This window comes from Pseudophryne corroboree, chromosome 2 (assembly GCF_028390025.1).
Source record: "Pseudophryne corroboree isolate aPseCor3 chromosome 2, aPseCor3.hap2, whole genome shotgun sequence".
NCBI classification, from domain to species: domain Eukaryota; kingdom Metazoa; phylum Chordata; class Amphibia; order Anura; family Myobatrachidae; genus Pseudophryne; species Pseudophryne corroboree.
The window spans coordinates 714,678,883-714,706,230 of NC_086445.1; the positions used below are offsets into that span (position 1 = coordinate 714,678,883).

General features: G+C 47.1%; 1 protein-coding gene across 4 annotated transcripts in view; it reads left to right on the top strand.

The window, feature by feature from the left end:
- The window catches only part of HSD11B1 (hydroxysteroid 11-beta dehydrogenase 1), a 94,126-nt gene that overhangs the window by 22,398 nt on the left and 44,380 nt on the right, over positions 1-27,348 (top strand). Inside the window, exon 1 of one of the 4 annotated variants that reach the window (XM_063955339.1) lies at positions 12,787-12,963. The exons of the other annotated variants lie outside the window; for them this stretch is intronic. Coding sequence (XP_063811409.1) covers positions 12,876-12,963 — 88 coding nt within the window. The 5' untranslated portion in view covers positions 12,787-12,875. Of the gene's footprint in view, positions 1-12,786; positions 12,964-27,348 lie in introns of those variants that run through there. 4 annotated transcript variants of the gene reach the window in all.

The window sequence follows — 27,348 nt, forward strand, 5'->3', positions numbered from 1 at the left end:
GTCTAACACCAACACAGCTGCCAAGGCCTGAGTTATCTGCTTTGCAACAGGATGACTGCTGTGATATTTCATCTTCCTCGCAAAGGACTGTTGGACAGTCAATTGCTTACTGAATTTAATTATATTTTAAAAAAAGACAAAAAATGTCTAATCAACATATGCATATTAATACTTTAAAAATACCATGAGAACAATACCCTCTATTGTGATGTAACAATATTATAAATTTTCCACACCTAGAAAGTCCACATTACTGTATTAGCTTGTAGTTACAATTTGGTAATAGTTTGGATTCCAAAATCACTTTTGTGGCAGCTTAAATAGCTATAATAGCTGTCTGTCCTGCATCATCCAGATCGTCTTCTGATGAAACCGTTAGATTTGTACAACGGAGAAACGCGTTAAGTGTACTCTGCTTTAGTACTCTGATACAAACCCTCGGATCGTGGGACTACACACACCGCCTTAAGCCTGCCGCATCAAGTCCAGTGACATCCACCCATTATGTCCGCCTAACAACCTCCGTGGAAGCAAGACACACAGCCCCAGCAAGGTACTATCTAGCGGCACGCCGCTGCAGCCGGGAGCTGAGTTCCGCTCCAGAGATCATACATAGGTGGCCTGTGCTACGGCCAAGAGGAGAAGGACGGCTGTGACGGGGATAGCGTAACAGCACGGCGCTGCAGCTGGGAGCCGGCTTTTTGGTCTGTGTCATCTTTACCATGAGAAAGGGTTAACAATGGTCCCAGCAGGAGTTTAGTACGGTGGGCTACAAAGTATTCTGGAAACAGAGGAGGTGAGACACGGTTCTTGAATCTACAACAGTTACAAATTTATTATATGCAAATATATGTGACAACGAATCTGAGCATATACTGATACCTGTTTGCATGATTGAATGGTATGAGACTCGGAATTAATCCTACTGCTGCAGGACTCATTACGTTCCTTTGAATAAATATATAAAAATTAACCATCTAAGTGAGTGGCTCTGGATGATGCGGGACAGACAGCTATTATAGCTATTTAAGCTGCCACAAAAGTGATTTTGGAATCCAAACTATTACCAAATTGTAATTACAAGCTGATACAGTAATGTGGACTTTCTAGGTGTGGAAAATTAATAATATTGTTACATCACAATAGATGGTATTGTTCTCATGGTATTTTTAAAGTATTAATATGCATATGTTGATTAGACATTTTTTGTCTTTTTAAAAAATATAATTAAATTAATTAAAACTGCATGCGCTCTCTATCTATATATTTATTGTAATTAACTCATTGGTATTTGTTCAGACTGCCAAGTGGGAGCTGCATATAAGTTGTTTATTCTTGTTGACCAGTTATATTAATTAGAAGTAGCATCTGCGCCTGTATCCCACGGACAGAGATAGGAACCTTGTTGTTCTGTGTTGTGTGTCAGTGGGTGGCTATTATTGTATTTGTTCAATTGCTTACTGGAAGTAGTACAAGTGGTCTTCCGACTTCCTCTCTGGGATGACGATCGAGTCCCAGCAGCAACAACAGCAGCGCCAGCAGCAGTAGGCGTTACACTCAAGGATCCATCGGAGGAATCCCAGTTAGGAGAGGACTCATCAGACTTGCCAGTGACATGGCCTGCATTACTATTGGCGTTCCTGTCTAAGGAGGAAATTGGCACTGAGGGAGTTGGTGGTGTGGTTTGCAGGAGCTTGGGTACAAGAGGAAGGGATTTAGTTGTCAGTGGACTGTTTCCACTGTCACCCAAAGTTTTTTAACTTGTCAATGACTTCTGATGAATGCGCTCCAGGTGACGTATAAGGGAGGATGTTCCTAGGTGGTTAACGTCCTTACCCCTGCTTATTACAGCTTGACAAAGGCAACACACGGCTTGACACCTGTTGTCCGCATTTCTGTTAAAATAATTCCACACCGAAGAGGTGATTTTTTTTTGTAATTTGACCAGGCATGTCAATGGCCATATTCCTCCCACGGACAACTGGTGTCTCCCCGGGTGCCTGACTTAAACAAACCACCTCACCATCAGAAATCCTCCTTGTCAATTTCCTCCTCAGCGCCAGCAACACCCATATCCTCATCCTGGTGTACTTCAACAGTGACATCTTCAATTTGACTATCAGGAACTGGACTGTGGGTGCTCCTTCCAGCACTTGCAGGGGGCGTGCAAATGGTGGAAGGAGCCACCTCTTCCCTTCCAGTGTTGGGAAGGTCAGGCATCGCAACCGCCGACACAATTAGACACTCCTTGGGGATTTGTGATTTAGAAGAACGCACAGTTCTTTGCTGTGCTTTTGCCATCTTAACTCTTTTCAGTTTTCTAGCGAGAGGATGAGTGCTTCCATCCTCATGTGAAGCTGAACCACTAGCCATGAACATAGGCCAGGGCCTCAGACGTTCCTTGCCACTCCGTGTCGTAAATGGCATATTGGCAAGTTTACGCTTCTCCTCAGATGCTTTTAATTTAGATTTTTGGGTCATTTTACTGAACTTTAGTTTTTTGGATTTTACATGCTCTCTACTATGACATTGGGCATCGGCCTTGGCAGACTACGTTGATGGCATTGAATCGTCTCTGCCATGACTAGTGGCAGCAGCTTCAGCACTAGGTGGAAGTGGATCTTGATCTTTCCCTATTTCACCCTCCACATTTTTGTTCTCCATTTTTTAATGTGTGGAATTATATGCCAGTAATATTATTATATCAATAGCAATAGCCTACTGTACTGTACAACTATACACTGTTGGTCACCAAAATGCTGCACTGTACTACTATATATACTGCTCACAACAATGCAGCACAGATATGGATGGATACTTGCAGTGACACGGAGCTGCAAGATCAGCAATGGACTACTGTACTGTACAACTATATACTGTTGGTCACCAAAATGCTGCACTGTACTACTATATATACTGCTCACAACAATGCAGCACAGATATGGATACTTGCAGTGACACAGAGCTGCAAGATACAGCAATGGACTACTGTACTGTACAACTATATACTGTTGGTCACCAAAATGCTGCACTGTACTACTATATATACTGCTCACAACAATGCAGCACAGATATGGATACTTGAAGTGAGACGGAGCTGCAAGATACAGCAATGGACTACTGTACTGTACTACTACACTGGTGGTCACCAAAATGCTGCACTATACTACTATATATAATATATATATACTGGTCACACAACAATGCAGCAGATATTGAGCACTGATGATCAGGATACTGTCTAGAACTGAGTCTGACACGGAGCTGCAAGATACAGCAATGGCCTACTGTACTGTACTGTACTATAATTATATACTGGTGGTCCTCACAATGCAGCACACTGATCAGCTATTTGCAGCACACTGAGCACAGATATGGAGCGTTTTCAGACAGAGAACGTAGATATTTGCAGCACACTGAACACAGATATTTGCAGCACACTGAGCACAGATATTTTCAGCACAATGAGCACAGATATGGAGCTTTTCAGGGAGAGAACGTAGCCACGTCCTCTCCGTTCAATCTCCAATGCACGAGGGAAAACGGCGGCGACGCGCGGCTCTTTATATGGAATACGAATCTCGCGAGAATACGACAGCGGGATGATGACGTTCGGCCTCGTTCGGTTTAACCGAGCAAGGCGGGAAGATCCGAGGCTGCCTCGGACCCGTATAAAATAGGTGAAGTTCGGGGGGGTTCGGATCTCAACGAACCGAACCCGCTCATCTCTAATATTTACACATCTCAACTACATTAAAAATGCAGGATGTGCTATATATGCAACTTTAGCACTACAGTCTTACAGTCATTAGCAAAAAATAAGATTTTACTTACCGGTAAATCTATTTCTCGTAGTCCGTAGTGGATGCTGGGGACTCCGTAAGGACCATGGGGAATAGACGGGCTCCGCAGGAGACAGGGCACTTTAAGAAAGAAATTAGGATACTGGTGTGCACTGGCTCCTCCCTCTATGTCCCTCCTCCAGACCTCAGTTAAGGAAACTGTGCCCGGAAGAGCTGACAGTACAAGGAAAGGATTTTGGAATCCAGGGTAAGACTCATACCAGCCACACTAATCACACCGTATAACTCGTGATAAACATACCCAGTTAACAGTATGAACACCAACAAAGCATCAGATAACCCTGATGCAACCATAACATAACCCTTATTTAAGCAATAACTATATACAAATATTGCAGAAGAAGTCTGCACTTGGGACGGGCGCCCAGCAACCACTACGGACTACGAGAAATAGATTTACCGGTAAGTAAAATCTTATTTTCTCTAACGTCCTAGTGGATGCTGGGGACTCCGTAAGGACCATGGGGATTATACCAAAGCTCCCAAACGGGCGGGAGAGTGCGGATGACTCTGCAGCACCGAATGAGCAAACACAAGGTCCTCCTCAGCCAGGGTATCAAACTTGTAGAACTTTGCAAAAGTGTTTGAACCTGACCAAGTAGCCGCTCGGCAAAGCTGTAATGCCGAGACCCCTCGGGCAGCTGCCCAAGAAGAGCCCACCTTCCTTGTGGAGTGGGCTTTTACTGATTTTGGAAGCGGCAATCCAGCAGCAGAATGAGCCTGCTGAATCGTGTTACAGATCCAGCGAGCAATAGTTTGCTTTGAAGCAGGAGCACCCAGCTTGTTGGATGCATACAGGATAAACAGCGACTCAGTTTTCCTGACTCTAGCCGTTCTGGCTACATAAATCTTCAAAGCCCTGACTACATCCAGTAACTCGGAATCCTCCAAGTCACGAGTAGCCACAGGCACCACAATAGGTTGGTTCATATGAAAAGATGACACCACTTTTGGCAGAAATTGCGGACGAGTCCGCAATTCTGCCCTGTCCATATGGAAAACCAGATAGGTGCTTTTATGTGACAAAGCCGCCAATTCTGACACACGCCTAGCCGAAGCCAAGGCTAATAGCATGACCACCTTCCACGTGAGATATTTTAACTCCACGGTTTTAAGTGGCTCAAACCAGTGTGATTTCAGGAAACTCAACACCATGTTAAGATCCCAAGGTGCCACTGGAGGCACAAACGGGGGCTGAATATGCAGCACTCCTATCACAAACGTCTGAACTTCAGGCAGAGAAGCCAGTTCTTTTTGAAAGAAAATGGATAGGGCCGAAATCTGGACCTTAATTGACCCCAATTTTAGGCCCAAAGTCACTCCCGACTGTAGGAAGTGAAGGAAACAGCCCAGCTGGAATCCCTCCGTATGGGCATTCCTGGCCTCACACCAAGCAACATATTTTCGCCATATACGGTGATAATGTTGAGCCGTCACGTCCTTCCTAGCCTTTATCAGCGTAGGAATAACCTCATCCGGAATGCCTTTTCTGCTAGGATCCGGCGTTCAACCGCCATGCCGTCAAACGCAGCCGCGGTAAGTCTTGGAACAGACAGGGCCCCTGTTGTAACAGATCCTGTCTTAGAGGTAGAGGCCATGGGTCCTCTCCTCTGTGAGCATTTCTTGTAGCTCTGGATACCAAGTCCTTCTTGGCCAATCCGGAACAATGAGTATTGTTCTCACTCCTCTTTTTCTTATGATTCTCAGCACCTTGGGTATGAGAGGAAGAGGAGGAAACACATAAACCGACTGGAACACCCACGGTGTCACTAGTGCATCTACAGCTATCGCCTGAGGGTCTCTTGACCTGGCGCAATACCTCTGTAGCTTTTTGTTGAGGCGGGACGCCATCATGTCCACCTGTGGCAGTTCCCATCGCCTTGCAATCTGCGTGAAGACTTCTTGATGAAGTCCCCACTCTCCCAGGTGGAGGTCGTGCCTGCTGAGGAAGTCTGCTTCCCAGTTGTCCACTCCCGGAATGAACACTGCTGACAGTGCTCGTACGTGATTCTCCGCCCATCGAAGAATTCTGGTGGCTTCCGCCATCGCCACCCTGCTCTTTGCACCGCCTTGGCGGTTTACATGAGCCACTGCGGTGATGTTGTCTGATTGAATCAGCACCGATTGGTCGCGAAGCAGGGTCTCCGCTTGACTTAGGGCGTTGTATATGGCCCTTAGTTCCAGGATATTGATGTGAAGACAAGTCTCCTGACTTGACCACAGACCCTGGAAATTTCTTCCCTGTGTGACTGCCCCCCACCCTCCGAGGCTTGCATCCGTGGTCACCAGAACCCAGTCCTGAATGCCGAATCTGCGGCCCTCGAGAAGGTGAGCACTCTGCAGCCACCACAGAAGAGACACCCTGGCCCTGGGGGATAGGGTGATCAGCCGATGCATCTGTAGATGCGATCCGGACCACTTGTCCAACAGATCCCACTGAAAAGTCCTCGCATGGAACCTGCCGAAGGGAATGGCCTCGTATGACGCCACCATCTTTCCCAGGACTCTCGTGCAGTGATGCACCGACACCTGTTTTGGTTTTAAGAGGTCTCTGACCAGTGTCATGAGTTCCTGCGCCTTCTCCGTCGGGAGAAAAACCTTCTTCTGGTCTGTGTCCAGAATCATGCCCAGGAAGGGCAGACGCGTCGTAGGAATCAGCTGCGACTTCGGAATATTCAGAATCCAGCCGTGCTGTTGTAACACTTCCCGGGAGCGTGCTACACTGATCAGCAACTGCTCTCTGGACCTCGCCTTTATGAGGAGATCGTCCAAGTATGGGATAATTGTGACTCCTTGCTTTCGCAGGAGCACCATCATTTCAGTCATTACCTTGGTAAATATTCTCGGTGCCGTGGACAGACCAAAAGGCAACGTCTGGAATTGGTAATGACAATCCTGTACCACAAATCTGAGGTACTCCTGATGAGGTGGATAAATGGGGACATGAAGGTAAGCATCCTTTATGTCCAGAGACACCATAAAATCCCCCTCCTCCAGGCTTGCGATGACCGCTCTGAGCGATTCCATCTTGAACTTGAACCTTTTCAGGTATATGTTCAGGGATTTTGTTGAAGGAGGGGAACCTTTACCACCACCTGCTGGAGATACAATTTGTGAATTGCAGCTAACACTATTTCCCTCTCTATGGGGGAAGCTGGCAGGGCCGATTTGAGGTAACGGTGAGGGGGCATCACTTCGAATTCCAGCTTGTATCCCTGAGACACAATCTCTATAGCCCAGGGATCCACCTGTGAGTGAACCCACTTGTGGCTGAAATTTCGGAGACGCGCCCCCACCGGGCCTGGCTCCGCCTGTGGAGCCCCAGCGTCATGCGGTGGATTTAGTGGAAGTCGGGGAGGACTTCTGTTCCTGGGAACTAGCTGTATTGTGCAGCTTCTTTCCTCTACCCCTGCCTCTGGCAAGAAAGGACGCACCTCAAACTTTCTTGCCTTTTTGTGATCGAAAAGACTGCATTTGGTAATACGGTGCTTTCTTAGGTTGTGAGGGAATATATGGCAAAAAATTTGACTTTCCAGCCGTAGCTGTGGAGACCAGGTCCGAGAGACCGTCCCCAAACAATTCCTCACCCTTATAAGGTAAAACCTCCATGTGCCTTTTTGAGTCGGCATCGCCTGTCCATTGCCGAGTCCACAGGACCCTTCTGGCAGAAATCGACATAGCATTTATTCTAGAGCCCAGTAGGCTAATGTCTCTTTGGGCTTCTCTCATATATAGGACAGCGTCTTTTATATGCCCCAGGGTCAGTATTATAGTATCCTTGTCCAAGGTATCAAGTTCCTCAGATAAGGTATCTGTACATGCTGCTACAGCACTACACATCCAGGCCGATGCAATTGCTGGCCTTAGCAGGGTACCTGAATGTGTATAAATAGACTTCAGGATACCCTCCTGCTTTCTATCCGCAGCATCTTTTAGGGTGGCCGTATCCTGTGACGGCAGGGCTACCCTCTTGGATAAGCGTGTTAAAGCTTTGTCTACCCTAGGGGAGGATTCCCAGCGTAACCTGTCCGTTGGCGGGAAAGGATACGCCATAAGCATCCGTTTGGAAATCTGCAGTTTCCTATCTGGAGATTCCCAAGCCTTTTCACATAACTCATGTGAAGGGGGAAAGGTCACCTCTTGCCTTTTTTCCCCATACATATAAACCCTCTTGTCATGGACTGGGGTTTCCTCTGTGATGTGTAACACATCTTTCATTGCTATAATCATGTAACGGATGGCTTTAGCCATTTTAGGCGGCAACTTTGCATCATCGCCATCGACACTGGAGTCAGAATCCGTGTCGATATCTGTGTCAACAATTTGGGATAGTGGGTGCTTCTGAGACCCTGACGGCCTCTGCGACATAGGATCAGGCATGGGTTGAGACCCTGACTGTCCCAAGGCTTCAGCTTTATCCAACCTTTTATGCAAGGAATTACATTATCATTTAAAACCTTCCACATATCCATCCAATCGGGTGTCGGCGCCGTCGGCGGCGACCCCACATTCATTTGTACCCGCTCTGTTTCCACATAGCCTTCCTCGTCAACATGCCGACACAAGCGTACCGACACACCACACACACAGGGGATGCTCTATTTGAAGACAGTTCCCCCACAAGGCCTTTTGGAGAGACAGAGAGAGAGAGTATGCCAGCACACACCCCAGCGCTATATTACCCAGGAGTCATACAGTAACTTAGTCTTAACCCAGTAGCTGTTGTATATACTGTTTTTGCGCCAAATTTATGTGCCCCCCCTCTCTTTTTACCCTCTTTCTACCGTGATTCTGCAGGGGAGAGCCTGGGGAGCTTCCTCTCAGCGGAGCTGTGGAGAGAAAATGGCGCTGGTGAGTGCTGAGGAAGAAGCCCCGCCCCCTCAGCGGCGGGCTTCTGTCCCGCGTTTTGTGTAAAAATAATGGTGGGGGCTCATGCATAAATACAGTGCCCAACTGTATATATGCTGCTTTTGCCAAGAGGTACCCAATTGCTGCCCAGGGCGCCCCCCCCCCCCCTGCGCCCTGCACCCTACAGTGACCGGAGTGTGTGGGTTTAGTGTGGGAGCAATGGCGCACAGCTGCAGTGCTGTGCGCTACCTCATATGAAGACTGGAGTCTTCTGCCGCCGATTTCGAAGTCTTCTTGCTTCTCACGCCGGCTTCTGTCTTCTGGCTCTGCGAGGGGGACGGCGACGCGGCTCCGGGATCGGACGACCAAGGGTGCCTGTGTACGATCCCTCTGGAGCTAATGGTGTCCAGTAGCCTAAGAAGCAGGACCTATCTTCTAGTGAGTAGGGCTGCTTCTCTCCCCTCAGTCCCACGTAGCAGAGAGTCTGTTGCCAGCAGATCTCTCTGAAAATAAAAAATCCTAACAAAATACTTTCTTTTTTTAGCAAGCCCAGGAGAGCTCACAAAGGTGCACCCAGCTCGTCCGGGCACAGATTCAAACTGAGGTCTGGAGGAGGGACATAGAGGGAGGAGCCAGTGCACACCAGTATCCTAATTTCTTTCTTAAAGTGCCCTGTCTCCTGCAGAGCCCGTCTATTCTATGGGTTACCAAGCACAGGGTTAGTCCACTCCGCATGTCAGGCACTACCCCCCATCGATGCTTTTGCACCCGCCAAGTGGCTACCCACCGCGTTCTGGGTCGCAGCGGCTGCGTGTGACATCACACAGTTGCCGTGGTCCGCCCCCGCAGCAGTCTGGACAAGCCTGCGTTGTCCGGACCACGCCCCACCAACTGCATTATAACGCCATTGGCACGCCCCTTCCTGCCCCGTAACCGCCTCTGCCTGTCAATCAGGCAGGGGCGATCACATCAGTGAGATGCTTTCGCATCTCACTGGGTGCGCACGCACAGTGTGGCTACTGCGTGTGCGCACTCCAGAAAGGGCTACAGACTGCGATCGCTGCCCTTGCAGCGTTCGGGTCTGCATTAGGCCCTTTATCTTTCTGTTAGGTGGTAAAAACAGATTGGTTTTGATAACGTAACAGACTAGTGTAAAGGTTTTGAACAGTTATAAAATAATCAAGGAAATAGTTTCAGTGTACAAGTCATAAAAGAGAATGGCACTACTGTAGCAGTCTCTGGATTGTCATCTCTCTGCAGGTATATAACAACTCTTAAGACATTGGGGGTAATTCCAAGTTGATCGCAGCAGGAAATTTTTTAACAGTTGGGCAAAACCATGTGCACTGCAGGGGGGGCAGATATAACATGTGCAGAGAGAGTTAAATTTGGGTGTGGTGAGTTCAATCTGCAATCTAAATTGAAGTGTAAAAATAAAGCAGTCAGTATTTACCCTGCACAGAAACAACATAACCAACCCAAATCTAACTCTCTCTGCACATGTTATATCTGCCCCCCCTGCAGTGCACATGATTTTGCTCAACTGCTAAAAAAATTCCTACTGCGATCAACTTGGAATTACCCCCATTATGGGCCTAATTCAGAGTTGATCGCAACAGCAAATTTGTTAGCAATTGGGCAAAACCATGGGGGTAATTCTGAGTTGATCGCAGCAGGATCTTTGGGGGTCATTCCGAGTTGTTCGCTCTGTATTTTTTTCTCGCAACGGAGCGATTAGTCGCTAATGCGCATGCGCAATGTCCGCAGTGCGACTGCGCCAAGTAAATTTGCTATGCAGTTAGGAATTTTACTCACGGCATTACGAGGTTTTTTCATCGTTCTGGTGATCGTAATGTGATTGACAGGAAGTGGGTGTTTCTGGGCGGAAACAGGCCGTTTTATGGGTGTGTGCGAAAAAACGCTACCGTTTCTGGGAAAAACGCGGGAGTGGCTGGAGAAACGGAGGAGTGTCTGGGCGAACGCTGGGTGTGTTTGTGACGTCAAACCAGGAACGACAAGCACTGAACTGATCGCAGATGCCGAGTAAGTCTGGAGCTACTCAGAAACTGCTAAGAGGTGTGTGGTCGCAATTTTGAGAATCTTTCGTTCGCAATTTTAAGAAGCTAAGATTCACTCCCAGTAGGCGGCGGCTTAGCGTGTGTAAAGCTGCTAAAAGCAGCTTGCGTGCGAACAACTCGGAATGACCCCCTTTGTTAGCAGTTGGGCAAAACCATGTGCACTGCAGGGGAAGCAGATATAACATGTGCAGAGAGAGTTAGTTTTGGGTGTGGTGTGTTCAATCTGCAATCTAAATTGCAGTGTAAAAATAAAGCAGCCAGTATTTACTCTGCACAAAAACAATATAACCCACCCAAATCTAACTCTCTCTGCAAATGTTATATCTGCCCCCCCTGCAGTGCACATGGTTTTGCCCAACTGCTAAAAAATTTCCTGCTGCGATCAACTTTGAATTACCCCCTATGTGCACTGCAGCGGGGGCAGATGTAACATGTGCAGAGAGAGTTAGATTTGGGTGGAGTGTGTTCAAACTGAAATTAAATTGTAGTGTAAAAATAAAACAGCCAGTATTTACCCTGCACGGAAACAATATAACCCACCCAAATCTAACTCTCTCTGCACATGTTACATCTGCCCCCCCCCCCCTGCAGTGCACATGGTTTTGCCCAACTGCTAACAAATTTGCTGCTGCGATCAACTCTGAATTACCCCCTATGTTCCATATTTGTCACAATCTGCATTTTAAATGTGGATAGATGTTTTGCCCAAATTGCAATGTGAAAATTAATATTTTTTCACGCACTTACCAATGTTCTCTTGCCAGGAGAGGTGCTCTGATAAGAGTCCATCCTGGTGAAAAGCTGGAAGCAGTGTGACAGCATAAAGTCGGGTCCACAGCGCATACTGCGCATGCATGGCTCCTTCTCTGAAAAAAAATTGTGAATTAGTTACCTAACCAATAGGTTACTATAAGCATCCTATCACGGCCAAGCTCCAGATTGCTGCACATTCCAGAGCTTGGTAAATGCGGCAGCACAGCAGCCCCCACGGAAACCTATGGGGGCTGAATCTGTGGATGACAATGGAGGGACTGATCTAGCATCATCTACTGTACACTGTAATTCACTGATCTAAACAGTGTCAATTCATTCTGCATCAGGTCTCAGCAATGAATGAATTAAGGGGGTAATTCAGACCTGATCGCTAGGGTGCGTTATTTGCATCCCTGCGATCAGGTAGTCTCCGCCTACAGGGGAGGGTATTTGCTGTGTGCAGTTGTGCAATCACATTTGTAGCAGAGCTGCACAAACATGAGTTTGTGCAGTCTCTGCTCAATCCAGGACTCTTCTGCTGCGATGATCGGGGCAGAAACCCTCCCTCCTTTTAAACTCCTGGTCCCTCCTGCGTTTTTCCAAATACTCCTAGAAAACAGTCAGTTGTCACCCACAAATGGCCTCTTCCCGTCAGTCACATTGCTATTGCTTTTTTCCCACCATCCCATCGCTATGCACCGATGCCCGATGCAGTCGTCCGACGTGCCGGCGCATTCGCAGTACAGACCTGATCGCCCGCTGTGCAAAAATGCACAGCAGCGATCAGGTCTGAATTACCCCCTAAAATAGGCTGACCATATTATCCCTTTAACCTGGGACACTCATGAATTACACAGGTTCTGTGGCTGGCTGACTACAAGCCTGCATTTCACCTGGTTTTAAGCAGCCACAGAACCTGTGTAATTCATGAGTGTCCCAGGTTAAAGGGATAATATGGTCAGCCTACCTAAAACTCCTATCATCACGGATGTCTGTTTATTTATAACAGTAGCTATATGAAAATAAATCTGTTCTAAATTAACTGCTGTTAATTACAATTAAACATGAAATATCTGTGTCACAAGTTAAATAATAATGAAAAGCAGATTCAGAGTAAGAAATCAGAACTGGGGTTGGCAGATGCAGTATATGTTGTGAGAGGCCTGGTGAAGATAGCAAGAGACTGCCTTTGGACTTTCCTGATAAACAGGCCAAACCCATGTTTGTGTAACTATACAAGCTCAGCCTCCTCAGCAGCTCCATTCATTCCCTGCAGCACATGCGATTTCAAGTGTGTGGTTTCTCAGTTCACAGCTGACATCCATCTCCTTACATGGCTCTATTAAAAAAAGCACTGGTTGCACTGATTGGGATTCTGGTGGCTGTTTACCTCTACTCAGACAAAAAGGTGTTTGAACCAGGTAAGTACTTTCAATTCTGCCAGATATATCCTGATTCTTTTATGTTACTGAGTGTTTTTATTGTTGTTGGTCATTACCCAGAGACTTAAGGGCCCTACACATTGAGCGATCCGCCGCCGAGCTGCCCAACGGCGGACACGGCCGACGGGCGACCCAGCGACGGGGGGGGCAGTGACGGGGGGAGCGAAGATCGTCCATATTGGCCTGCATGCACAGCCGATGGGGCACCAGCGATGAACGAGCGCGGGGCCGCGCATCGTTCATCGCTGGTGCCTCCACTCTCAAAGATATGAACGATATCTCATTCAATAATGAACGAGATTGTTCATATCTTTGAGTATTATCACCCAGTGTGTAGGGCCTACTAGAATTAGGTTTACAAAAAGTCCCTAAATGGAAATTGCAAACATTTTTGTTTATTTCTGTTAATTTTCTGTAATGTCCAAAATACATTATAGTGCGCTTACTAAACTGATATATTCTATATAGAATATACTTCACATTGCTGACTAGTAGTAGTAATGCGATTGTAATATTGTGATGCAGTATAGCCGTTATCCCAACCAATGGCATACTTTACATACAGGCTGTAGGGTGACTATCTAGCTGTGCCTTCCATGGTCCTGATAATCACATGCTGGACAGGCTGTCCCAGGAGGAGGTTTTTTCTCCCCTTGGGACTGATAGGGACTGATAGTGTAGACTGTGATAGCAGAGAGTGTTTCCCATGGAAAGCCACTCCCCTGCAGCCTTAGGCGGTTCTATAATGGGTGCAGTGTGTGTGGTGCACATGGGTCCCTAGGTCCAGGGGGGCCCCACTCACCCTGCACCCATATATTATACTTACCCCTACAGAATCCCGCGGCGGTGGCCCTGCACTGTGGACACAAATAAGGTCCAGAAGGGGCCCACAATGCACATACTGCACTCATATAGTATACTTACCCCTCCAAAGTCCCGTGGTGGCGGCTGCACGCAGGTCCCCTCCACTCTGAAAATGCCCCTGGCCCACAGTATAGTGCCAGGTACACATAATGGCCCCAGTATAGTGCCAGGTACGCATAATGGCCCCAGTCTAGTGCCAGGTACACATAATGGCCCCAGTCTAGTGCCAGGTACACATAATGGCCCCAGTCTAGTGCCAGGTACACATAATGGCCCCAGTATAGTGCCAGGTACACATAATGGCCCCAGTATAGTGCCAGGTACGCATAATGGCCCCAGTCTAGTGCCAGGTACGCATAATGGCCCCAGTCTAGTGCCAGGTACACATAATGGCCCCAGTCTAGTGCCAGGTACACATAATGGCCCCAGTATAGTGCCAGGTACACATAATGGCCCCAGTATAGTGCCAGGTATGCATAATGGTCCCAGTATAGTGCCAGGTACACATAATGGCCCCAGTATAGTGCCAGGTACACTTAATGCCCCCAGTAGTGCGAGGTACACATAATGCCCCCAGTAGTGCAAGGTACACTGCTGGGCTAGGCTCTGTGCCCACATCAAAGTGGAGTGTGCGCCTCTACAATCAAAGCTCGTGGTCAGGCAGCCAATCAGGAGCCACCGCTGCTGGTCCGCGAGCTCTGATTGGCTAACGGCCGGCTCCACATTTAAAATTGCACGGTGCCATGTAAATGGAGTGAAAAATTGGTGCGCACAATAAGGATGGCGGCTGCACGTGTCGAAGTGCCTGGAACAGGCCCTGCCTATACATACTGTATCACACTGACACCTATGCATATCACACTAACACATATACATAATGTATCACACTAACGCCTATATGTACATATGTACTGTATCACACTGACACCTATACATATCACATGAACACCTACCTATACATACTGTATCACACTGACACCTATGCATATCACATGGACACCTACCTAGTCTATACATACTGTATCACACTGACACCTATACGTATCACACGGACACCTATATATACATACTATGTCACACTGACACTTATACATACATACTGTATCACACTGACACCTATACATATTACACTGACATATATATATATATATATATATATATACACACATACTGTATCACACTGACATATATATATATATATATATATATATAATATACATATATACACAAGCCATAGGCGGGGGCGAATGGGATGTCAGAGCCTTAATCAAAACTAATATGCACACAATCGGTGATGGACAGCTCCCTAGTAGTCACCGCCAACCGCCGGCATCCACGAACACTTCTCTCCCAGCCGCACACCGCAGGGGCCTCGGGACCACACCACCTCACCAGTGTGAGTGGTGTATCACACTATGCACGGGCAGGGACGGTTTCAGCTTTTGATGGCAGAAGCAGCAGCGCCGCACAGCGTGCACAACACTCCATCATCATTCCTGGCCCGTCCACAACACTCCATCATCACGGCGGGCAGACAGCTATTATTAGGCAGGGTCCGGCTCCAATATGGCCACGTTAAATAGCGGCGCGGTGCCCCGCACAGCCGGACATGTCGAACGTGCCTGGAGCCGGCCCTGAGAGTCTACTAGCTGCTGGAGAGGAGGGGGCCCACAACAGAGGCAGCACACGGGTCTCTACCTCTCTTAAAATGCCCCTACCTGCAGCCCAATCCAACAAGCTGGAGCTGATGCAGACCCTAGAAGCTGCCCGATCCTGCGCTTGCTCAAATATATGGAACCCTGCATTCAGTGTCAGATTAGCTATAGGGCTATTGAGGGAGCCCCCATACAAAGCTACAGATCCAGAATAGAGGCCACTGTGGTATAAGGTGAACTGGCGGTTTCTGTGTTGTATAATGTGAACTATATTACACCTATCTGGGGCCAGGGTTGGACCGGCCAGATGGGGAATCAGGGATATCTCTTGTAAGCCCTACCACCTGTTGTTCTGCCATTTTCCAGATAGGGACAGAGCTTAATGCAGAGAGCAGTGCTGTGAAGTCCAGGGCACCCTGCTGTATCATAAAACAGAGTCAGCTTAATACTGTGAAAGTGCCCCATTACCCCTCTCTCAATAGGCCTCCCCTTTAACCAGGTATTGCCTCCCAACACTCGCCTCTTGTCACTAGACTCCTACCACATGCTGCTCTTGAGCAACTCAGTAATGCGTGCAGAGTCTAATCCAGGGGCAAAGCCTAACCCAGGGATGCTATACATCCCAGAAATCCTGGGAACGTACCGGTTTGTGGTGGTTTATCCTGCCTTTTCAAAAATAGTTTTCTGGGTGCCCAGTTGTCCTGGATTCAGCGGAGAGGCAGCTGCGATGTGTGGGTGGAAGACAAGGGTTGTTCCAGCAATCGAGTGCAGGGCTGACTGTGTCAGGTGATGTGTTAGCGTGACGCGTCATGCATAACCATGGTCCCCGATGGTGGGCCATTTTGTTCTTCCCATCCGCTAGGCACCTGGGACCCCTCGTGGCACCTGACTGTTTTCCCTGGGCTGGATGCTCTTGATAGACAATGGTAACACACTGCCCTACCTGACTGGCCGTGATTGCGGGCATTCTCCATCTGACGGTGATGTCCAATCAGATCCCTCCCAACACCCCCGTGGCTGGAGAGCTGTCTTTTTAAGTTTTAATCACATTTCTAGGTACATACTTGTATTATTAATGCCAGTATTTACCCGATATGTATCACATCGCAAATGCGATGCTTAGTAAATCCTGTCCTTTGTACACAAACACTTCAATGACACGCCCACACAGTTCCTTAACACGTGCATAACATGGACCATTTCCTTGGATCTGAATACAATCAGCTACAAGAAATGCCCAATACATTTTCAATATACTTTCTCATACATCCTAGAGGATGCTGGGGTCCACTTCATGACCATGGGGTATAGACGGTTCCGCAGGAGCCATGGGCACTCTTAAGACTTTTCAATGGGTGTGAACTGGCTCCTCCCTCTATGCCCTCCTCCAGACCTCAGTTTTAGAAATGTGCCCAGGCAGACTGGATGCACTCTGAGGAGCTCTACTGAGTTTCTCTGAAAAGACTTATGTTAGGTTTTTTATTTTCAGGGAGAACTGCTGGCAAAAGACTCCCTGCTTCGTGGGACTGAGGGGGCAGAAGTAGGAACCAACTTCCTGAAGAGTTTCATGGCTCTGCTTCTGGCTGACAGGACACCATTAGCTCCTGAAGGGTACTGAAAGCTAGCCGTGTCTAGATTCTCACTCCCACAGCACGCCGTCACCCCCCTCACAGAGCCAGAAGTCAGAAGACAGGTAAGTAGAAGAAGACAGATCTTCTATTAAGAAATGTGACGGCTGAGGTACAGCGTGGCTGGCGGGAGCGCAGCGCGCCATTGCTACCCACACACACAGGCACTGCAGGGTGCGGAGGGGGCACCCTGGGCAGCAAAAACACCTCTATAAACTGGCAAAAAGGGGGCATAAGATGCCCAGGCACAGGCCTACCCCCACCAGTATAAATATTATGAAAAGTTTCTGAGGTAAAAAGGGTGGAGCTTCTTCCTCAGGCAGCCAGCACACTGCTCAGTGCCATTTTCTCTCTCCTCAGGCTGCAGAGACATCGCTGGTCCTCCTTCACTTCTGACTACAAGTATCAGGGTGCAAAACGGGGCGGGGGGGGGGGGGAGGGGCACGTCTCAAACTGTTCAGCCAAGGTTGGATTCTGTCTGGCCTGGATCCCTGGGTGTTGCAAATAGTGTCCCAGGGATACAAGCTGGAGTTTCAAGACGTTCCCCCATGCCGATTTTTCAAATCGACCTTGCCAGCTTCTCTTCCAGAAAGAGAAGCAGTAACAGCGGCAATCCAAAAATTATGTCAGGATAAGGTCATAGTCCTGGTACCTTTGTCACAAAAAGGGGAGGGGTTTTATTCAAGCCTGTTTGTAGTTCCGAAGCCGGACGTCTCGGTCAGACCTATCCTAAACCTGAAAAATCTGAATCTCTACTTGAAACGATTCAAGTTCAAAATGGAATCACTGAGGGCAGTGATTTCCAGTCTGGAGGAGGGGGACTACATGGTGTCTGTAGACATGAAAGATGCTGACCCGCATGTTCCCATTTATCCTCCTCACCAGGCTTTTCTGAGATTCGCGGTTCAGGATTGCCATTACCAATTCCAGACGTTACCTTTCGGTCTCTCCACGGCGCCGAGGGTATTCACCAAGGTAATGGCGGAGATGATGGTTCTCCTGCTTCAAAAAGGAGTCAATATAATTCCTTATCTAGACGATCTCCTGATAAAGGCGAGATCCAGGGAGCAGTTGTTACAAAACATAATACTCTCCCTGTCAATACTCTAACAACACAGTTGGATCATAAATTATCCAAAGTCACAGTTGCAACCGACGACAAGATTGTCTTTTCTCGGGATGATTCTGGACACAGAAGTTCAGAGAGTATTTCTTCCGGTGGAAAAGGCTCTGGAAATCCAGAAAATTGTAAAACAGATATTGAAACCATCGAGTGTGTCGATCCATCAGTGCATTCGGTTGTTGGGGAAGATGGTGGCGGCCCACGAGGCCATACAGTTTGGCAGGTTCCATGCCAAGGTATTCCAGTGGGACCTGTTGGACAAGTGGTCGGGATCCCACCTACACATGCACCGGAAGATAATCCTGTCGTCAAAAGCCAGGATTTCGCTCCTGTGGTGGCTACACAGTTCTCACCTACTAGAGAGCCGCAGGTTCGGGATTCAGGACTGGCTCCTGGTAACCACGAATGCAAGTCTCCGAGGTTTGGGGAGCTGTCACTCAGGGAGAAAGCTTCCAGGGAAAATGGCCAAGTCAGGAAGCCTGCCTTCACATAAACGTGCTGGAATTGAGAACCATTTACAACGGCCTTCAACAAGCGGTACATCTTCTTCAAGATCATCCCGTGCAGATCCAGTCGGACAATGTAACAGCAGTCGCATACATAAACAAGCAGGGCGGAACGAAAAGCAGAGCGGCAATGGCAGAGGTGACGAAGATCCTCCTCTGGGCAGAAAGACATGTAAAGGCTCTGTCGGCAATTTTCATTCCGGGAGTAGACAACTGGGAAGCAGACTTCCTCAGCAGACACGATCTCCATCCAGGAGAGTGGGGCCTACACCAAGAAGTCTTCACAGAGGTGACAAGTCTTTGGGGTGTTCCTCAAGTAGACATGATGGTGTCTCGCCTCAACAAGAAACTTCAGACATATTGTTCCAGGTCGAGGGACCTTCAAGCAATAGCAGTGGACGCACTGGTGACACCGTGGGTGTTTCAGTCGGTCTATGTGTTCCCTCCACTTCCACTCATCCCAAAGGTGCAGATCCAGTCGGACAATGTAACAGCAGTCGCATACATAAACAGGCAGGGCGGAACGAAAAGCAGAGCGGCAATGGAAGAGGTGACTAAGATCCTCCTCTGGGCAGAAAGACATGTAAAGGCTCTGTCGGCAATTTTCATTCCGGGAGTAGACAACTGGGAAGCAGACTTCCTCAGCAGACACAATCTCCATCCAGGAGAGTGGGGCCTACACCAAGAAGTCTTCACAGAGGTGACAAGTCTTTGGGGTGTCCCTCAAGTAGACATGATGGCATCTCGTCTCAACAAGAAGCTTCAGAAATATTGTTCCAGGTCGAGAGACCCTCAAGCAATAGCAGTGGATGCGCTGGTGGCCCAGTGGGTGTTCCGGTCGGTGTATGTCTTCCCTCCACTTCCGCTCATCCCAAAAGTGCTCAGGATCATAAGAAGAACAAGAGTTCGAGCAATCCTCATTGCCCCAGACTGGCCAAGGAGGGCTTGGTACCCAGATCTTCAGGAGTTGTTCATAGAAGATCCTCGGGCTCTTGCTCTTCACGAGGACCTACTGCAGCAGGGGCCGTGCGTGTATCAAGACTTACCACGGCTACGTTTGACGGCATGGCTGTTGAGCGCCGGATCCTAGCCCGAATGGGTGTTCCCAAGGAAGTCATCCCCACCCTTATTCAGTCCAGGAAAGGAGTAACGTCGAAACATTACCACCGTATTTGGAGAAAATGTGTCTTGGTGTGAATCCAAGAAGGCTCCTACGGAAGAGTTTGAGTTGGGACGTTTTCTCCATTTTTGTGCCTACAGTGGCACCATGGGACCTCAACGTGGTGTTGCAGTTCCTTCAATCAGATTGGTTTGAGTCTCTACAAGAGATAGAGTTGAAGTTTCTCACTTGGAAAGTGGTGATGCTTTTGGCATTGGCATCCGCGCGGCGGGTGTCTGAATTGGGGGCCTTGTCTCACAAGAGCCCTTACCTGATCTTCCATGAAGATAGGGCAGAGTTGAGGACTCGTCAACATTTTCTTCCGAAGGTGGTTTCATCTTTCCACATATACCAAGCTATTGTGGTGCCAGTAGTTACCGACACGTTCACTGAGTCAAAGTCTCTAGATGTTGATAGGGCTTTGAAGTTTTATGTCGCTAGAACAGCTCGAATACGGAAAACAGAGTCTTTGTTTGTCCTGTATGCTCCCAACAAGATTGGGTGTCCTGCTTCCAAGCAGACTATTGCGCGTTGGATCAGAAGTACGATTCAGCACGCTCTTACTACGGCTGGATTGCCGTTACCGATGTTGGTGAAGGCCCATTCCACTAGGAAGGTGGGCTCATCCTGGGCGACTGCCCGGGGGGTCTCGCCATTGCAACTTTGCCGAGCAGCTACTTGGTCGGGGTCAAACACATTTGCTAAATTCTACAAGTTTGACACCTTGGCCGATAAAGACCTCACGTTCGGTCAATAGGTGCTGCAGGATCATCCGCACTCTCCCGCCCGTACTGGAGCTTTGGTATAAACCCCATGGTCATGAAGTGGACCCCAGCATCCTCTAGGATGTATGAGAAAACAGGATTTTGATAACTACCGGTAAATCCTTTTCTCCTAGTCCGTAGAGGATGCTGGGCGCCCGTCCCAGTGCGTACTTTACCTGCAGTTTTGTTATTAGTTACACAAGTTGTGTTATATTAGTTTCAGCATGTTGCTGTAATTGGTTCATGCCTGTTGGCGTGTGTTCTGTTGAATGCCATGTTGTGCGGCATGGTTGAGGTGTGAGCTGGTATGTATCTCACCACTAGTTTAAACTTAGTAAATCCTGTCCTCGAAATGTCCGTCTCCCTGGGCACAGTTCCTATAACTGAAGTTCTGGAGGAGGGGCATAGAGGGAGGAGCCAGTTCACACCCATTGAAAAGTCTTAAAAGAGTGCCCATGGCTCCTGCGGAACCGTCTATACCCCATGGTCATGAAGTGGACCCCAGCATCCTCTACGGACTAGGAGAAAAGGATTTACCGATAGGTATCAAAATCCTGTTTTTGCATCCGTGCATCTCACAATCAGAAGGTATATTTATTTATTGACAGTTTCTTATGTAGCGCAGCAACTTCCGTTGCGCTTTACAACTGAACACAATGATAAGACAAAACTGGGTAATAACAAACAGACCTCCTCGCAAGCTTGCAATCTATGGGATATGCAGTTAAAAAAAAAATTGCTGAGCTGGGTCTGGCATTGATCCTGTAAGCCTTGTGAGCTTTCCCACTAACAGAGCAGGATGTAGGTACTCCCTTGAAGCACTGTATAATGGTAGCACAGGTACACTATATAGACAAACGTATTTGGACGACTGACCATTATACCAACAGAGACTGTAATGACATTGTATTCAAATACATATACTTTAATATGGAGTTAGCCCCTCTTTTGCAGCTATCCTCCACTCTTCTTAGAAGGCTTTCCACAAGATTTTGGAGTATTTCTGGGAATCTGTATGATATCCCAGCTATCGGGATCCCGGCGTTCAGCAGACCGACACTGGAATTCCAATAGCCGGAATACCATCGGCGAGGGCAGCATGTCCCCTTGTGGGCTCGCTGCACTCGCCACGCTTCGGGCCCGTTGGTGACCGATTCCCCCTCAGTTGGTGGCGTGGACCACCACCCAAGCGGGAGATCCGGGAGGCGGTCAGGATTACAACCACCAGCATTTCACTGGATATCAGGATTCCAGCTTCGGTATCCTGACCGCCGATATCGCGACAGCCTGCAACGTGATTGCCTCCTTGTTTCTGTGGGAATTTGTGCACACTCATTCTGTAAAGCATTTATGAGGTCAGGCACTATTGGATGAATAGGCCTGGCTCGCAATCTCTGTTCCACTTCATCCCAAAGGTGCTCAGTGGGGTTGAGGTTAGGGCTCTGTGCAGGCCAGTCAAGTTCTTCTACGCGGAACTCCTCAAACCATGTCTTTATAGTCATTGCTTTGTGCACCGAGGCACAGTCATGTTGGAATAGTAAAATGCTTTCCCCAAACTGTTGCCACAAATTTGGAAGCATAGCATTGCTCAAAATGAAATAAGGGGCCTATCCCAAACCCTAAAAACAGCCCCATACTATTATCCCTCCTCCACCAAACTTCACAGTTGGCATAATGCAGTCAGGCAGGTAACGTTCTCACGGCATCTGCCAGACCCAGACTCCACATAACACGTTTCCACCACTCCATAGTCCAGTGTCGGTGTGCTTTACACCACTCCATCCGACACTTGGACTTGGTGATGTGAGGCTTGCATGCAGCTGCTTGGCCATGGAAACCCATTCCATTAAGCTCCTGCCACACAGTTTTTGTGCTTACATAAATGCCAGTGGAAGTTTGGAACTCTTCAGCTATGGAATCAGCAGAGCAGTCTTCCACTTTATTGCCGAGTTGCTGTTGTTCCTAAAAGCTTCCACTTTCTGATAATAACACTTATAGTTGACCATGGAATATCCAGCAGGGTTGAAATTTCATGAACCTTCTTATTGCAAAGGTGGTATCCTATCACAGCACCATGTTAGAAGTCACTGTGACCCAATTTGTATGACAAATGTTTGCAAATGGAAACTGCATGGCTAGGTGTTTGATTTTATACACATGTGGCAACAGGTCTGATTGAAACACCTGAATTCAATAATCAACAGGTGTGGCCAAATACAGTACTTTTGTAAATATAGTGTATGTTAACGCATAGCCCTGATAACCATGCATTCTGCTTCATTTTTCTGTTTTCCCTCCTAACCAACTCATTCTTCTCCATTTCACTCACATGCTTAATCCTCTCTGGTACACCATTTTTTATTATATCTTCTGCCACTCTTACATCCACTCACCTACCTACTCTTGCCACAATACACCCCTCACCCATAAATTTACCTCCTACATCTTATTACTACAAACACTGCACCTTCCACTGGTTCTGGATCTATCGATAATTTCCACTCTTGGCAGTCGCTGCTTGACTCTGCATCTTTGGAGGGTTTGAGGAACACAGCAGGCAAATTTGCAAATTCCTCACTGTACCTTTATAGGAGGTTTTCCTTTGTTACTCCTCATAGAACTTCTGCTGTGTGGTTGATCACTTGAGTCTACAGTTTCAAACTCTAACATGCTTCCAGCTGCAGACATAATTAGCACAAGTTTGTGTGATGTTACGCTTGTCTTTAGCTGAAGTGGCCTTGTGAAACACTATGACTCTTGACTTTAGAAACTTTTGCTGCTGATGTCCCATAATCTATAGTCTTAGCTCAACTGATAGTATCCTAGCATGATACACAAGATGGACTTGGGAACCAGATTGCGTCTGCTTTCTTTAGGAATGTGGGCATATGCTTTCAGGGCAGTAGTGAGCCTGACTGGGCCCAGGTACTTTTCAGAGTGTGTGGTCTAATCACAGGAGGCGTGGCCATGCACTCTTAGAGAAAAATACAGTAAAATGTGTTTTTAAGCGCATCTCTGACCACACTGCAGCCCAGGCTGAGGAGAAAAGCTGCAGCTGTTGCTGCCAGGCAAGGTGGGGGGACGGAACACCTGGGCCCCCCCGTCAGACCTGGCCCTGGTAATTAGTACCCTCTCCCCCTCCCTCTTGGCGCCCTTGTATGCTTTGCAACTAAAGACATGTAAAGGATTAATACCAATAGTTTTTTGTCTTTGACTACCACTTTAAGTGCTCCATTCTTGAGGTAAACAGCTACTGTACTTAGGACTACTTCTGTCCAGAATCTCTCGTCCAAACTTGCACCATTTAGCATAGTCTGTGCTCTTTCAAAAATTGTTCTATTTGCTCTTTGCTCACGCCATTCTTTTCTGGTGTGTAGGCAATAGTTGGTGCAGAATGCCATTCTTTTTGACGTAGACAGTTTGATCTCTATTTTCATATTCCTCACAATTATTGGATCTCGGTACATTAGTCTTCAGGCCCGTCTGATTCTCTACTAGGCTCTTGTACTCTACAATCTACCTCGTTGCTTCTCTCTTGAATCTCGGATTTATACATGAGTCAATATGAGTGTCATGAAACATGGATACCCACTCTTTGATTCCATTTCCATTGGTCCACATACATCTGTATGCACTGTTTACAAAAGTACTTCAGATGCTGACTTAGGAAAGGTGCAAAGGTTTGCAATCTTTTCACATAACTTTCATACTCTGGTCTTTCAGAATTGTTTGCTGACATCCCTGTCATCATTATCATACCCTTGGTGACCTAGTCTTCTATGCCATGGCTCCATAAGCCAGAAGCCATGAATTAATAAACTGCCATTGCATAACGCTCTTCAGTGTCCAAGATATACAGTTGTTGGCAAAGGGTTGCTTCTGCAATTACAGACCCTCTTTTGTTGTACACAAAAAAGTGACCCTCTGTGAATTGGACTCCTTTCTTCTACAGTATACTGATGACAATCAGATTAGTTCCTATATTTGGCACAAATAGCACATCTTCTATGTCTGGGATAACTGTTTTGCTTCTAATTCCTACGCACACAGTAATTGTCCAGATTTTCTTGGAATTTGGGATTTAGGGCCTAATTCAGATCTGATCGCAGCAGCAAATTTGTTAGCAGTTGGGCAAAACCATGTGCACTGCAGGGGGGGCAAATATAACATGTACAGAGAGAGTTAGATTTGAGTGGGGTGTATTCAATCTGAAATCTAAGTTGCAGTGTAAAAATAACGCAACCAGTATTTACTGTGCACAGACACAAAATAACCCACCCAAATCTAACTCTCTCTGCAAATGTTATATCTGCCACACCTGCAGTGCACATGGTTTTTCCCAACTGCTAACAAATTTGCTGCTGCAATCAGATATGAATTACCCCCTTTGTCTCCTATTCCACTGATGTTCACAGGCTCCTGACCAATGTACCAACAGTCCTTGTGGAGACGGTCTGCTACCTTCAACGATGACTCCTTCCTTATATCACACTTATGTGATATGATATTACTTGGTTCACCCATTCTGCACTCTGAGGTTTTGTGCTATTTGACAGTAGAATGGAATTCTGAGCATTAGTCTGTATAGAAAATGCACTCTTAAAAGTGCAGTAGCTTGGCCCGTACAATTTCTGTTGATAGCTTCGTAGCCCAAGACTCCAAAGCCACTACTAGGTAATCTTATTCTGGCGTAAGGTTTTGCAGCATTGCCATTGCAACCTCCTCCTCATCTACTGGTTATTATTATCCAGGTAGAAATAGGAACAGGTCAACAGCAGGTTTAGGTTATAAGGATCTCCAGTTGCTGCCAGGAGTAATTGTAGGATTGCTGGCTGTTGTGGTGCGTCAGGTGTAGTAGACACTTTATGCACAATGGTGGCAGCTGCATGCACAATTTTGTTTTTTGAACTAAGATTTTAGTAAAAAAATTTTTACCTGTTGTTGGTAGGATAGTAGTCTTTTACAATTGCTGCTGAGTTCAAGTGATTTTACTCAGAACCTGTTTTTGAATTTCCCTATCAAATACATCATGCCTTTTCAGTTTTGCTGTAATAAAATGTTAATGTCAAATTTTGATGGTGCTTTTGCATGCCATAATGCAATTAAGTTTTCACACTGCAGTTTACTACATATAGCATTATTTCTAAGATCATGTTAATTTAACTGTTTGGAACAGCCCGAAGGGGTCAATTTTAATCTTCTGGCTTCATCTCCATTTCCAGGGCAAAATACCATTGTTCACATCGAAACACCCATACAAGTGGCAAAGAGCACTAAAACCTACTGTTACAGACAAAAAGACTTTTGACCTGGTCATGTTCACCTTGACGTATGATTCTGCTATATTGTAAAACATTTTACTGCTGGTTGCTGATTAACACAAAATACTCTTTTGTATACCAGACATGATGAGGTACAGTGTACTATACTGAACAGTAATAAAGTTAAATATACTGCATACCTCCCAACATTTAGAGCATGGATCTTCAACCTGCGGCCCTCCAGGTGCTGTGGAACTACACATCCCAGCATGCCTTAATAGCAAAACTGTGGCAGAGCATGCTCGGATGTGTAGTTCCACAGCAGCTGGAGGGCTGCAGGTTGAAGACCCATGATTTAGAAGTTTAAAATAGGGGACGTGGCCTTGCACTCCATCACTGGGAGGCATGCCCAACACTCCTGGAGATGCTGGGCTATACTCAGGCTGTGAACAGATGCCATGTGCATGGCTTCTATTGGCCCGCTGGTGTTCTGCAGTCGGGAAAAGCCAACTTTTCCAGACTGCTGGACATCATGGACTATTGCACAGCATTGATGCTTTGTATTTTCTTTACTGGAAATCAGGGACATACATTATACTCAATTTTATACATTAAAAAAAATACAGCAGTACTGACTTGCATCACTTCTATGCCATAGCTTCTGTAACTGCTTACTTCTACTGACATGATGATAATTCCAGGTGGACATTACTATGTGATACATACTGAGGTCAAAGAAAGACACTGATAACAAAAATACTTTATTCATACTGGGGCTTATGTCAGTCTGTAAGCGTAAACTAAGCAAATATGTTCTGCCCAGAAAATAAGCCATACAGTATTTGTGAGTATGTATACATTTGGACATTTGCACCTACATGTAATTGGAGAAGCTGGATGGGGCAATGAAGGGACAGTCAATGATAATGTTCATGTAAACACAGACAGATGCAGACCTACAGTGGTGCATCTATGATTGGTCGCATAATAACACCAAGCACTTGCTGGTTTATTGCCTTTGCACAGCCTTTAGATGGCCCATTGTATCTAGGGTGGCCAATCTCGGGCCATTTTTTCAATCCCGGGATTGGTTGTTTTCCTGTGCCAACGCACACACACAACTCACCACCATGGTACATGGGAGAGCAGATGAGTGACTTCCTTAGGTTCGGTGAGGTCTGTGCGGCGGTTGGCTTGCTGCGCAGCAAGACCTCTGACTTCATGTCATGCTGCGCAGGGGGAGCTGGGCAGCCTCTGAGCCTCTTGAGAAGGCTCAACGCTGTCTGGCATTAAAAAAACAAAGGATCGCCTGATCCCAAACTCCCCAGGATTGGAACTTTTAATCCAGGGATTGAATCCCGGACGATTTTTGGCCTAAATCTTGGGATCCCGCCGATCCCGGTA